This window comes from Corvus kubaryi, unplaced genomic scaffold, assembly GCF_017639235.1.
Source record: "Corvus kubaryi isolate FWS band 111438036 unplaced genomic scaffold, C.kubaryi_AGA036_p1.0 37264, whole genome shotgun sequence".
NCBI lineage: Eukaryota > Metazoa > Chordata > Aves > Passeriformes > Corvidae > Corvus > Corvus kubaryi.
Genome location: NW_024581079.1, coordinates 1491348 through 1504869, shown reverse-complemented (window position 1 = coordinate 1504869; position 13522 = coordinate 1491348). Strand labels below are relative to the sequence as shown.

Genomic DNA, 13522 nt, shown 5'->3' with positions numbered 1-13522 from the left:
ACGCCTGCTGCTGCTGCAGCAGAGCCAAAGCTGTGCTGCTGGGGCCAGGCTGAAGGACTGCACTGGTGTAACAGAATCACTGCTATGACCAGGGAGGAGAAGGGATCAGTCACCAGAACAGCTCCAGTCTGTTGGGTTAAATGTGTCAGGACTTACTGCACAAAGTCTGGTTTCTTAAGCAACAAAGCAGGACGGTGTTATCCTGGATGAAGGCCAAGCATGAAGAGGGAAATCTGTAGTGTAGGAGTTGTTCAGCCTGGAGAAGAGAAGGCTCCAGGGTGACAAGGGCAGGAATAGCTTCACACTGACGGGGCAGGGTTAGATGGGATATTGGGAAGAAATTCTTCCCTGTGAGGGTGGTGAGGCCCTGGCACAGGGTGCCCAGAGAAGCTGTGGCTGCCCCTGGATCCCTGGCAGTGTCCAAGGCCAGGTTGAATGGGGCTTGGAGCAGCCTGGGCTAGTTGAAGGTGTCCATGCCTGTGGTGGGGAGGGGAGGGGTGGAACTGGATGGTCTTTGAACTAGTGAGACCATGGCTATTAAGCCATGCAGTCCCAAATGCATCTTCCCCTCACATACACCTTAGCTCCATAGCAAGAACATAATGCATAAGGACCTGTTTTAATTCTGTTCTTGCCTAATGCTCCTGTTAAGGAAACTTCTCATGCTTGTAGTTAAGAGAAAAACAAGGTATTTCACAGAACTGATACACCACTGAAATCCCCACCACTTTTAAAGTTCACTGAGGTAAGGCAGCTGCAGTTTTGCTCGGAATAGCAAAGCTTTTGGCTTTTCTAGCCTGAGCTCCTGCACTATAAATGCACAGACATTTGAGCTCAGTATTCTCAAACCAAGAAGAGGCTTTTGCTGCCTGCTGTCCTTCCAGAGGCTCCTGGTTTAGAGACCCCACCTCAGCAGTTGCATCTTTAAGAAAGATGCTGAGCTGCAGGTTCAGCACAGGAGCAACTAAAGGATCATTCACTCACCAGCCCAAAAACCATAGGGAAAGACCCTTGCTCACTGTGGGGCAAGTGCCACTCAAGCTCCACAAAGGCAGCTCTGCCACCTCCTCCACACCATCCCCACTCTGTCTGGAGAGCACTTGGTACAGGGTGAGCTGAGATCCAGAGTTGTGGAAAACTACTGAGTAACTTGAACGTGGAATGGTGGGCCCAGGAATAAGAGGCTGAGAGAGTTTTATACCAAGATGCTATTTACTTTGAACAGTCATATTCAGCCACATGTCTAATCAATCCACATGGATACACCTACAACAGGTAATTAAAAAAATAATAAATGAAGACGCTAATAAATTAAGTACATTTAACTTAGATGGGACAATGGTCTTTGTGAGAGCGGCGGCAAAGGCTGGATCTGCAGTCACTCCTCTAGGATGCAAATGCCAAGCAAGAAAATCCCTCTGGACTCCCCATCCCTTCAGTCCTCATCCTGCTTGAGACCATAACTGAACATTCGTGCTGGCCTCTGTCCTTCCCATTGTCCCATGGGATCTCCACATTCCTCCATCCTCACAGCATGCAACACTTTCCTTTTTCTTTCACTGCTTCACTGCATTGTTCCTTCTGTTAGTACACAAACACTTTTCTATCTAATATAAATCAGAGTCTCCTCAGCCCATCAAAGCCACGTCCAACAGCATCTTGTGGCACTTAGCGTGTGTCAGTCCTTCTTGTGGAGGCACCCAAAGGTGACAGCTTTACAAAAGAGAACAAGCTGCAAACATTTCAGAGTTAATACAGAAATTTAATAGAGTCCACAGACACTACTGCTCCATCTGGAATCCAGTGACTTTTACACCTTCATGAGAAACAGAAGATGGATCCCACCCCGCACTGAAATAGAAGATTAGGGATTTTCAGAAGTCTTTGCATGACAAAAGCACAAGCAACAGTGACTTTCAGAGGCTTGTTCTCCTACAGTGCTTAAATGCCTTGAAAACATCACCCACACCAGAGTGGAGAGTGTTTGCCATCCCATGCCTTACTTAACTCCTACTACAGGATAAAGAAACTGGAGCTGTGATATGAGAACAGTGATTGAGTTCAGAGGACAAACCATGCACCCTCCTGCACCAATCCACAATACACCAACACCTCAACAGCTCAGCAAAGACTCAGTCCTCCTGCTTCCCTGGAAAACTGCTGCTGTGGCAGCTCCTGAGGAGCAGAGCTGTTCTGGGAGAGCTGCAGTGTCTGTTCAGAATGAGCTGTGGGTAAGCCAATGCACCGTGTGCTCCTGTTAGTCTGAGACAGCTGTGCCAGCAGGCCGATGGTGACGGCAGCAGGACGGGTTGTGCCGCCAGCCCCGCGGAGCACCTGGGGCCTGGGAGCCCTGGCTACCCGCTGCTGCCAGCCAACTACACCACTGGAAGCTGCTGCTTTTCTCCCATGTGTGCTGATCATCCAGTCAAAACGTAAAAACAAGGTGGTACCTGCCTTCAGGGCAGGTGAAGGTGTTACTGTACAGGTACAATGGAACAAGAACCCTTCCGCGATGTGTGCGCACTGCAGCACTGCTGTTGTTGGGTTCTCTCTAAGTAGGTTCAACTGGAACGGACTTGACCCTCTTCCACACCATCGGGAATGGATGCGATCCCTGTCTGCAGCCCCCTCACTCCCACTTTCCATCCCAGGGGAAATGAGCCTCCTGGGTCTTTGCTTTATCAACTCCAGACACTCCTGTTCCCACCTGCTTCTTTTGTTGGTGTTGCCAGCAGAGATCCAGCTCTGCCCCCCTTCAGTCTGTGTGAGTGTCCTTCTCCTTGGGAAGCAGCAGGCTCGACCTGGCCGGAGAGCTGGTGGCTCTTTTGATCACCTCCATCCACCTACCAAGAATAGACATGAGAAAAGCTTGCCCCTCACTCACAGATAACCTTGTCCTTTGGTTATGAGCTGTACCCCTTTCCCAAACCTCCCAAAACAGCCATTTTCTTTCTTTTACAGGTCTTCTGGGAAATTAACTCTTCAAAGGAACAGCTTGAGATGTGGTAAATACCCTGCAGAATACAGTTGTCTGTCCAAGTAACAGGTCCACAGTGCTCTGAGCTCCAGAGAACTCTCATGAGAGCTCACTGTGTTCTCTCCTCAGTGTTATCAAGGATGGCAAGGTGACAATAATTATTGCTTTTCTTAACAATAAATTAGGAAATAGGTAACAGCCTTGCTCAGATGGAAGAAAGCAAAGCAGCAGTGAAAAAAGCAAGACAAATCCACTGTGAATTAGACATTTTCCCCTTGAAATCACTACATGAGCCCAGTGCATTAAAGAGCACAACTTATGGCCCGGGTAGCTGATACCTAAGCTGTTCACAAGTGTGTGACACTCTCCCAAGGAAGGGGGACATGTGACACCTCAGTAAAACCACATTCCAAAACAACCAATATGGCCCTGCATGACAGGACCCAGTGCAAGGGTTCTCTACGTAGCAGCAAAGTGTTGTATGTGGTGCATTTCACACTCTGTGGAACTCCCTAAGAGCAATTAATTGTAATTATAGAGGATAATAAAATGTAATTACAGAGAAACCAGCCAAGTGAAAGGGAGCCCTGCACTTACTGCTCTCAGCCTTGTCTTATAACTTCTGCTCCCAGAGATGGAAGATAAAAACCAAAAAACTCTTTACAGAACCTGGAAATCTGACTCCCAAAGAGCTGGTGGAGCTGAGCACCCCACAGCCCTTCCTCCCACATCCCTCCCTGGCTCCAAGGAAGCCCCAGACTCCTGGCACAAAGCCCAGCTCACAGCTCTAGGTGTATCCCCAGCTCTCCCCACACAGAGGAGGGTTCTGTCAGAGGAGGGATCTCCAAACATCATCGGTGGGGAGAGGAAGGGAATGTTACTCCTGAGAATGTGCTGGAAGATCACTCAGACTAGGAGGAAAGAGAGGATGGGATGACCAACCACTGAGTTAAGAGCAGGTTATACACCAAGACAGAGAAAACAGAAAATTACCTCTCAAAGGTGTATTTGCTCTCAGCCCTGAAGAAATACACGTGGGACTTGAACTGCAGCTTGAAGACATAATCCTTCTGAATCCCATCTGCTTCCACAGGGCAGCTGACCGTGTAGCCGAGCAGCGGGAGGCTGGCCAGGGGATAATCATCCTGCAAGAGCCCAAGAGCCCAGCCCTCAGTGCAAGGCACCCCTGCCATGCAGCCCCTGTGCCACAGGTAAGGGCTGTGCACTCTTGTTCAGGAGACAACAGGAGGACTCTTCTGCAAGGCCACCAACAGCTTACAATGAAACTTTCCCCCAACTCCTTTCATTTTTTTTATAGTTATTTGCTTCTGCTCCTCTGCCCGACGCTGCCTCCTGGGCTCCCTCCTCCCTCTCTGCACCCTTTCTATGGAACTCCAAGCACAGATCTGACAAAAAAGGTAAAGTAACCCTCACAAAAGAAATGTGCCCTCAAGGCAAGAAGCCAGAATAACCCAGTTATAATAAACCAGTTAATAAACACAGTTTATTTGGTTAATAAGATGAAAAGATTGTGCTGCACCATGGTTCATTATCAAGCAGGTGCTGAATGTACCATGGGCAGAAAAATCCCTGGAGCCCGTCAGGCTGAGCTGAAGCCCAGCAGGGAGAGAAGCTGGCAATGGAGGCCCAGAGGCTGCTGCATCCCTCACATCCTTTAGTCACTGCACGAGGAGATGCTTCCCCCTCCCCCACAGAAGGTCAGTACCATCAGAACTGGGAATCCTGATGAAGTTCCACAGCCTTTCAGAGAGCAGCTTCATTATGAACTACCTCCTCTTCCACTTGTTACTCTCCTTCAAACAGCAGCGATTTGCCCCTGGAGCTGAAAGTCAAGGATCCCCAGGTCCCCCCAACACCCCGACCATCATCCCCTCACCTACACCTGCCCACCTGGTGTGTCTTGTAGAAGAACAAGCAGAAGTTGGTGAAGACCACCCACAGTTTCTGCCAGCCACTGCTGTTCTTGAACTTCCTCAGCAAATACCCAGAGAGCTGGTTCTGGCACAGAAGGAAAAGAGGATTCCCATGAAATCCCAGGTTGCCCTCCTGCTGCAGGTGAACAGCTCAACGTTGCTCCTGCGCTTGTTCCCTGGTGTCAAAGGCCTCCCAGGTATGGAGACAGCCCCCAGGGTCCATCCCTTTCAGCCACCCTTTCTCACATGCAGAAAACCCACATGGAACACACTGTGTGAGAAGGGAAATAAAGCAGGAGAGGAAACAGAGGACTGCAGAGCTGGGAGGTAACATGTGGCAGCTACACAAAGCCAAGCCAGCGTGGAAGGGGGGCTGCAGGGAGGGGAGCACCACTGCCTTGGAGTCAGCCAGCGGGATAAGGAATCCTATGGCATGGAATGACAGTGCATGGATTTTGTAATTTGATAAAAAGACAGGATACACGGCAGATTTACAGAGAGTACCATTTTTTGAGGCATAAACAGGAGGAAATCCTGCCTTAACAAGGCAATGGTACAAGTCTGCCTCTGAGGACGAGCATCCTCACGTGAGCAGTTAGGAAGCAGGACATTTTCCTGGGCATCCCATGGCTCCTCCCCACCAGCACAAAATGTGAGAGGCATCTTTACCTGGATCATGCACAAGTAATCAGACAGGGATAGGCTCTGGTTCCGGTACCAACAAACATGGGTGATTGTGTTGGGCCGTTGGGCCTGGCCCAGCAAATAGCGAGGAGGAAGCTCTGGAGAAACAGCAAGAGAGCAGAAAACTGAGCACAGAAAGGGGGAGAGAAAGAGAAAAAGAGAATGTTAAGGTGAGAGGAGTGATGCAAGAAAGGTGGCTGTCAAAGGAAAATGGATTGTGAAAAAAATGACGGCATTAGAACATGGAACAGATCAGAGTGAGAGGGAGTGCAAGAACTCACACGCTCAATCCCAGAACCTCTAGCAGGGTGGGCTTGTTATCCATGCACAGAAGTGTGAAATGGTGTCTTTCCCAAGGTGTCAGCAGGGAAAGGCCTGTCCCTTCCAACAGAAACCACAACAGAAGCCAGCTCGAGTGTCCAATGTCTGCACCTCAAGCCCAGGTCACATCTATAGCACTTCCCTTACCAAGCTAATCCACACGGTCTCTACATCAGAAAAATGCAGCAGCTCCAGTGCCCAAACTTTTAACTCCAGTTAAACAAGTGCCTCAAGAGCAGAGCAGGACAGGCAGGCACAGACACATGCTGCAGCCCCCTGCCCCATTGCTTTTGTCAGGTTAGTGACCTTCTTTATCTCTCCATGTCATTTAGGGTCCTTCCCACTTCTGGAAGTCTTCCAAGCATGCCAGCCTCCAGGAAGGTGTTCTACCCTGCCAAACTGCTGCCTAAAGTAAAACCATAGAGTTGGTGCAAGCAGTGTAAGGAGTGCTGAGCTGATCTGTCTCGAAATCTGCAGGATTCAGTGGCCAAATGTGCCACCAGTGCTGCCCTGCACTGTGATTAACAGCAAGACCACAGGTACCAGCGGCTCATAGAATCCCAAGAAGGTTTGGGTTGGAAGGGACCTTAAAGCTCATCTGGTTCCACCCCCTGCCATGGGCAGGGACACCTTCCACTACCCCAGGTTGCTCAGACCCCCACCCAACCTGGCCTTGAACACCTCAGTGGGCACATAATAAACACCTCTGCTCAGCATCAAATGATGCTGCCATGAAAAGACACTTGACTGCTCAGTCCTGCCAACGAGGGAAGGGCAGAGAATTCCAACTGAATTCCCTCTTCTTAATTCCGAGTGCAGTACAGCACCTAACCAGAGCTCAGTACAGCATGGTCAATCTCTAAAGGAAAATATCATGGATAGGGAACTTACAATCATAGAACCATTAAGGTTGGAAAAGACCTCCAAGATCATCAAGTCCAACCTTTGACCAAATCCCACTGAACAATATAGCGAAGTGCCACATCCACACATTCTTTGAACATTTCCAGGGATAGTGGCCCCACCACTGCCCTGGGCAGCCTGTTCCAATGCTTAACCACTCTTTCTGTGGAGAAATTCTTCCTGATTCCCAACCTGAACCTCAACTGGTGCAGCTTGAGGTCATTCCCTCTTGTCCTACCCCTTGTTCCCTGGGAGCAGAGCCTGACCCCCACCTGACTGTCCCCTCCTGTCAGGGAGTTGTGCAGAGCCACAAAGTCCCCCCTGAGCCTCCTTTTCTCCAGGCTGAGCTCCCCGAGCTGCTCCTGGTGCTCCAAACCCTCCCCCAGCTCCGCTGTCATTCTCTGGATACACTCCAGCCCCTCAACGTCCTTCTTATCATGAGGGGCCCAGAACTGACCCCAGGATCAGCAGTGCCCAGCACAGGGGGATGCTCAGTCCTCCAGCAAGCAGGATGAAACCCAAAGGAGCAATTCAATCCCAGGATATCCTGGATTGCCTTTAAACTTTCCCTGCTTTGATCCTGCTGCCGAAGCAAAGCCATGCTGCACGGAGAGCAGAGTGTGAGTAGGGACACGCAGCCGAGCACAGAGGGGACAGGCATGCAGTGGTGTTGGGTGGCCCACGCTGTCCCTGGACACAGAACCGCTGCCGAGGCGCAGTGGCAGATGGAGGCCAAGGCAGGGGGACAGAGCGAGGCGAGCGCTGCGCCCTCGGTACCTCGACGGCCACACTGTGGTCGGTCATGGAGACGCTGGTGTTGCGGTACCAGCACACGTGCATGGTTGTGTTGGCACGGTGATGGCTCTGCCTGTCCAAGGAGCTACGAGAGGAGTGAATGTCATCTTCGGACTCCTGTTCTACAGAGACCTCATCAGAGGATCCTGGGGGAGGAGAATTGGGTAGTGGTTTAAGAAAACCGTGCAATACAAAAAAGCAAGAGGAGCTGGGGTTCCTGAGAAAGGCTGTTTTCTCTTGCCACGGTCCAGTTTTAAGTATGTCAAGCTGAACTGGTGACACAGCTCCTATGACCTCAGTCTGGGTTTCATTATTCAGTTCTGCCTGGGGCAGCTGACTCACAGGATCAAAGGATAGTTTGGGTTGGAAGAGACCTTAAAGCTCATCGGGTTCCAACCCCCCGCCATGGCAGGGACACCTTCCACTGGAATAAAATCACAGAATGGTTTGAGTCAGTGCTGTGTCAAACGAACAAAAATGACCACACTTCATCTTGAGTCAAGGAACAGGACAGAGGGCTCCAAGACGAAATCCTCCATGTTTCAGCACAGCCATAACACCACCAGACAGGCACAGGAATACTGGGCTGTAAAAGCTGACCTTCAGAGACACCACATTTTGGACAAAAAAATTCACCATGTGGTTAAATTGAGAAAAATCTCTGTAAAAGGTGACTTAAGGACACACTTAAGGACTTAAGTTGCTATAAAATTAACAACTCTGTAATGGGAGCATCTCTGCTGCATTTAAAGCTACCTTGAACATCAGTCTAGGAAGACAAGCATGTCTCTTTTGATTAAAACCAAAGCCCAATTGACTCTCCATTATCATACGAATTTTAAAAATACTTCCTTTATGTCATCAAACTCACAAAAGGAAAAGCAGAAAGCACAGGACTGCTGCTGCTTTCCAAGGAGGCAGGGAACAGCACTTACTGTTGGAGCGGTTGCACACCGAGTTTTCCAGAAGCATCTTGGATTTCTCAGTAGATTTCTTGGCCATTTCAATTGCCACATTGAGATCTTCCATCCACTTGCTCATCTCCAGGCGGGTACTGCAAGGGAAGAAGTGGGAATGAGGATCCACCAGCCCAGAGCTGAGCCCGTGTGCTGAAGGCACAGGTCACTGCCCAAAACAAGGCACAGCGTCCTTCCATTAGATAAATAAAAACAAAATTAGAATTCCTCCAAAGCAGGAGCTTTCCAGAAAGCAAACTGAAGTCATACAGCCTCCACCTCTATATTCAATCCTTGAAACAAGACTAAACCAACAATTAAACACTTGGACTTTACAGCAAATAAAATGAACTGACAGCTGGCGGGGGTCAGGAGAGGAACTCTGGAGATGGGGGATATGAGCCATGATTTTTGGAAGGATAAATGGCAGCCTGAAGCACAGCCCATCTTTTAAAGGGCATCTGGGACATACCTGACATCTCAAGCCAGTAAAACCCAGAGCGCAGGAAGAGGAGACTTCCTTCACCCCTCCCAGGATCCACTACAGAGTGAGACCTTCACAGCCCTTCCAGGTGTATCAGTGTCCACAGGGATGCAGCAGTGGAAGGTCTGGCTTTAGACACAGCCACAACATTTCCTTGTTTTGGTAACCATCTCTTTTTTCTGAAAGTTTTTAATTTAGACTGAAAATTCCACACATGGTCTAAGCCCAGCAGCAATTTTTTTTTTTTTTTTGACAGGCAACCTTTGAGCTATTTTTAAGTCATGACAAGGTAAAACTTGTATTTATTTTTCCAAATTTAAAAATCTTTCAAGCACCTTATGACTCACAGCTGCTGAGAAATAGCTGATCTTAAAAAAACCTGTGTTTTCAGGTCTTAGGTTGGAATTAAAAAAATACATCTGCATACCAAACATATTGGCTCATGTGCCATTACACACCTGATTGATAAATATACTGTAGTGGTTATTTTTCAAGAACAGGTCATCAAGCAGTAAAAAACCCTGTGATTTAAGGCTGAGATTTAGTGCTCCCACCCTGTATCGTTGGCATTCCTGATTCCAGCTGCCTTTTTATAGCAGACTTGGAGAAAGACACAAACTCCTACAGCTGTTTCTGAGACCAGGTGTAGGAGACATCCTAAGTACAAAAAGGCACCAAACTCACTGCACAGGGATAATTTAGGCTGAAAAGAGATTGTTTTTATTACCAAGTCAGCCTTTAATTTCTCCTCTCCCCAGCTTCCTCCATGAGATCCTGCAGGAACTCTCCCCTCCTCACAGCAATTCACATGTTCTGAATTTTCATTCTTTTGAGTCTCTAAAATATTTTTATGTTTAGATTTTGTCTCCTGAAGTGGTTTGAAGGATGACACTGGAAACTCCCAAATAAACAAACACACTGGCAACCTTATTGCTGCTGTTTGTGCTTTGGGTCAGATAGAAACAGAGAATCCCAGCATGGTTTGGGTGGGAAGGGACCGTAAAGCCCATCTCATCCCAGTCCCTGCCATGGGCAGGGACACCTCCCACTACACCAGCGTGCTCCAAGCCCCATCCAACCTGGCCTCAGACACTGCCAGGGATCCAGGGGCAGCCACAGCTTCTCTGGGCACCCTGTGCCAGGGCCTCACCACCCTCATAGGGGAAGAATTCCTTCCCAATATCCCATCTAACCCTGTGGCACTGGGAAGCCATTCCCCCTTGTTCTGTCTCTCCAGGCCCCTGTCCAAAGTCCTTCTCCAGCTTCCTTGTCGGCTCCTTCAGGCCCTGCAAGGCCACAATGAGGTCACCCCAGAGCTTCTCCTCTCCAGGCTGAACAATCCCAGCTCTCGCAGCCTTTCCTCCCAGCAGAGCTGCTCCATCCCTCTGCTCATCCTGGAGCCTCCTCTGGGCTCTCTCCAGCAGCTCCACGTCCTCCCTGTGCTGGGCCCCAGGGCTGGGGCAGCTCTGCAGGTGGGCTCTCACCTGAGGGGGCAGAGGGGCAGAATCCCAACCCTGTTCCTGCTGCCCACGCTGGGGGATCAGCCCAGGATAAAGTACTCCTTCCCAAAATTCAACACTGAAAAAGGAGTTGTGAGGAGTCCTGGGCTTGTTTTGAAGTCCAGAGGATGCATGAAACACCCCTCTGGCTCTGCACCACTTGAGCAGTAACTTTCTGGAGAAGGAATCCATCAAAGCCACAGGCATCTGAGGAAAACTAGGATTACCTGGCTGCCACCACGATGGTTTTCTGTGCAGAATAGATAGTGAAGCAGTGTGGCACAGACCATTCATTCTCACTCTCCTCCACCTGCAGGAAAAGAAAAGATTTTTCTCATCAGTGCTCAGTCACCAATAAACACTAAAACTGTCCTGTGCTGGCTGGGACTGGAGACAAACAGGATTCCAACCCGGCTGCAGAAGTGCAGAAGAGCAACTCTTTGAAGAATACCACCTACTTCCAAGTCTATTTTGGCTCTCTACGAAAATCTATGGTGTGTTTCTACTGCAGGAGCACAACACCACTTCCAACAGGGCAAGGAAAGGAAGGGGTTGGAGCAGATCTGGCTCATTACTCACCGGAGGGTCGAGCACTATCAGCTGCAAATCAAAGACAGAAAGAACAATCCCGTTAGAAAAGGTGTGGGGAGGCAGGAGGATTGGTTATAAGCCAAGGTGTGTGCAGGGGGACAAGACACCAGGATAAATAAATGCCTATTTCCAGATCAGCCTCTCACAGCAGTGTGAAAATGAATGGACAAGAGGGTGTGCTCCAGCTGTTTTGCTAATGTGGAAGGAACAGACTCATCGCCTGCAGATAAAGAAAGCTCTGCTTGACACACATCAAAGTCCAATTGCTGCCGAGATCGGCCTTGGAGCAGTTTGTGGCTTTGGTCCTTGTGCCCTGAAGGAATTCCTCAACCTGCCTTAGGCAAAGCCATGTCCTTAACCCTATGATGCAACATGGAACCACTTACCAACATGCCATGCAGAGAGAGATGTCCGTGGATTTTGAACTGATTTGTCCCTGTGACCCCTTTGCTTGTGTACAGTAACATATCTGAGAACTGGAAAGGCAGGAAGAGAACAATCAATGTTCTGAAAGCAGCAGGCAGGGCCAAGGATTTTTTGACATCTCCTTACAAATCTGTTGTTTAAAGGCCACTGTAATGCATGAAAAATGCCATTTCTCTGTTTGTCTCAGTCAGTTTGGCCAACTACCCTTAAAATCTCTCTTTTGTTTACCCATAAGAGAGAAAATTAAATTTTTTAATTCTATTAAAACTCTGTGCCATTAAGGAACCAAGTTGACCAGAAAGTAGTGTCACAGTCATGCCCTCTTAAAACATTGCTTGGAGTGAGTTTTCAGTCTCAGGTGCTGATTTTCAACACAAGCACATGAAAACACACTTCCCCAACAACTTTATCTTGAAGACTTTGGGTTTATAAAAGTCAGAAGCAACACCCACCAGAAAGAACATCCGCTGCTGTAAGCCCTTCTTAGTGAGCTTGTACAAGCAACCTTCCCGGATAAACTCCTGCAGTGGAAAACAAAAACTCAGACAATGTTTGATCTTTCCTGACTCAAGGGAATTTTATTTTCATCCCAGAGTACACAGATGTTGATTGGTGCCCAGCAATGATCACTAACAGATTTCTTAGAGGCCCGATGACACTTTTCCTTCCTTTTTTATGATGTGAATCAGCTCCTTGCTGCAGCCAGCATTTAAATCAGTGAAGGAAGAGAAGGGAAAAGAGCAGAATTCCTGTTGGACACCAGCAGTTCACCTCTCACACTTACGTCCCACTGCAGTGACTGCCATAGCATCCCCAAAGCACATGCGATGCTCCTGTATTTATGCCCAGAACATCTATCAAAAACAAAGACACAAAAATCCAGGCAGGAACTGCACAAACTCCTGTAATATAGAGGCCCCCACACCAGCTTAGCCCAGTGCAGTGGCTCTCACCGTCCCTCCGTTCTCTGAGGCTGCACCAGGCAGACACAAGCGGAGCTGGGAGTGGATTTCCAGTACGGCACACCAGTTCCCACTCACACACACAGCACCATACCCCAGTATGCCCAGTATCTGTACTGGAAACATGAAACTGCAGCCACAGTTTAAGCAGAAGCATTTCTGATCTATCCCTCTGAATATCACCAAGGTGATGATCCCATCATCCATGGCATTCACCAAGAGACAGTTACATGAAGCCTTTAGAGTTGTCCTGGTGACATGGGGGGCAGCAATGGCAAATCCATGCTTCAAAGGCACTTCCTTGGAAATAAAACCAATAAAAGCTCTCAAAACTAAGCAGAGGCACTTACCCTGCCAGGTGCTGTGAGATTGTCTATCCCAATCAGGTCGTGCTGCAGCTCTGTAAGCTTCTGGAAGTTTTCCAGGCGGATGAGGCTGTGCTGCAGCTGTGAGGTCATTTCTGTGACTTCCTTCAACGCGTCTGTGTGGAGAACAGCACCAATGGGACCAGAGCAGAGCAACCCAGGCCACCCATTTCACCCCTGGAAAATTGAATCTGAACTTTAGATCCGAAATTTATAGCCAATTTTCGAACAGAATAGTTCAGTCAGAAGGGACCTACAATGATTACCCAGTCCAGCTGCCAACTTTAAGTGTATTTTAGAGGAGGGTAAATAGAGACAGCAAGTGACTTCACAGCACTTCCTGTGCTTCTGGAGATCATTGTGTATCTCAGATCTTGCTTAAAAAAAAAGTATTTACCATGTAGCTGAAAGTAAATGAAAAAAATCAAATCCAACAATTTCTGCCAAAGATTACTTTGTCATGAATGGAATTTACTACACATGCTTTTGATGCTACAAAACAAGCACCTTTCGGTCATATTTTTACATCTAAATGACAACAAGTTCATTAAAAAAACCACTATTTTTGTCCCCTGCTAAAACAGGAGACAAGAAAAGGACTAGTTTTCCAGCTTTGGCTGAAACA

The 13522-nt window shown here is 48.4% G+C and overlaps 1 protein-coding gene across 15 annotated transcripts in view; it reads right to left on the bottom strand.

Annotated features, from left to right (window-relative positions):
• Nucleotides 1-1190: 1190 nt before the first annotated feature.
• FARP2 (FERM, ARH/RhoGEF and pleckstrin domain protein 2) overlaps nucleotides 1191-13522 on the bottom strand; it is a 75318-nt gene continuing 62986 nt past the window's right edge. For 3 of the 15 annotated variants that reach the window (XM_042024606.1, XM_042024607.1, XM_042024601.1), the window contains 10 exons: nucleotides 12883-13013; nucleotides 12023-12091; nucleotides 11531-11620; nucleotides 11133-11153; nucleotides 10781-10863; nucleotides 8550-8668; nucleotides 7597-7760; nucleotides 4889-4996; nucleotides 3971-4122; nucleotides 1191-2843 (listed from right to left, as the gene is read on the bottom strand). In XM_042024606.1, the coding sequence (XP_041880540.1) occupies nucleotides 2756-2843; nucleotides 3971-4122; nucleotides 4889-4996; nucleotides 7597-7760; nucleotides 8550-8668; nucleotides 10781-10863; nucleotides 11133-11153; nucleotides 11531-11620; nucleotides 12023-12091; nucleotides 12883-13013 (1025 nt within the window). In that variant the 3' untranslated portion in view covers nucleotides 1191-2755. Of the gene's footprint in view, nucleotides 2844-3970; nucleotides 4123-4888; nucleotides 4997-5580; nucleotides 5721-7596; nucleotides 7761-8549; nucleotides 8669-10780; nucleotides 10864-11132; nucleotides 11154-11530; nucleotides 11621-12022; nucleotides 12092-12354; nucleotides 12425-12882; nucleotides 13075-13522 lie in introns of those variants that run through there. The other 12 variants (XM_042024602.1, XM_042024604.1, XM_042024600.1 and 9 more) reach the window with 11 other exon arrangements.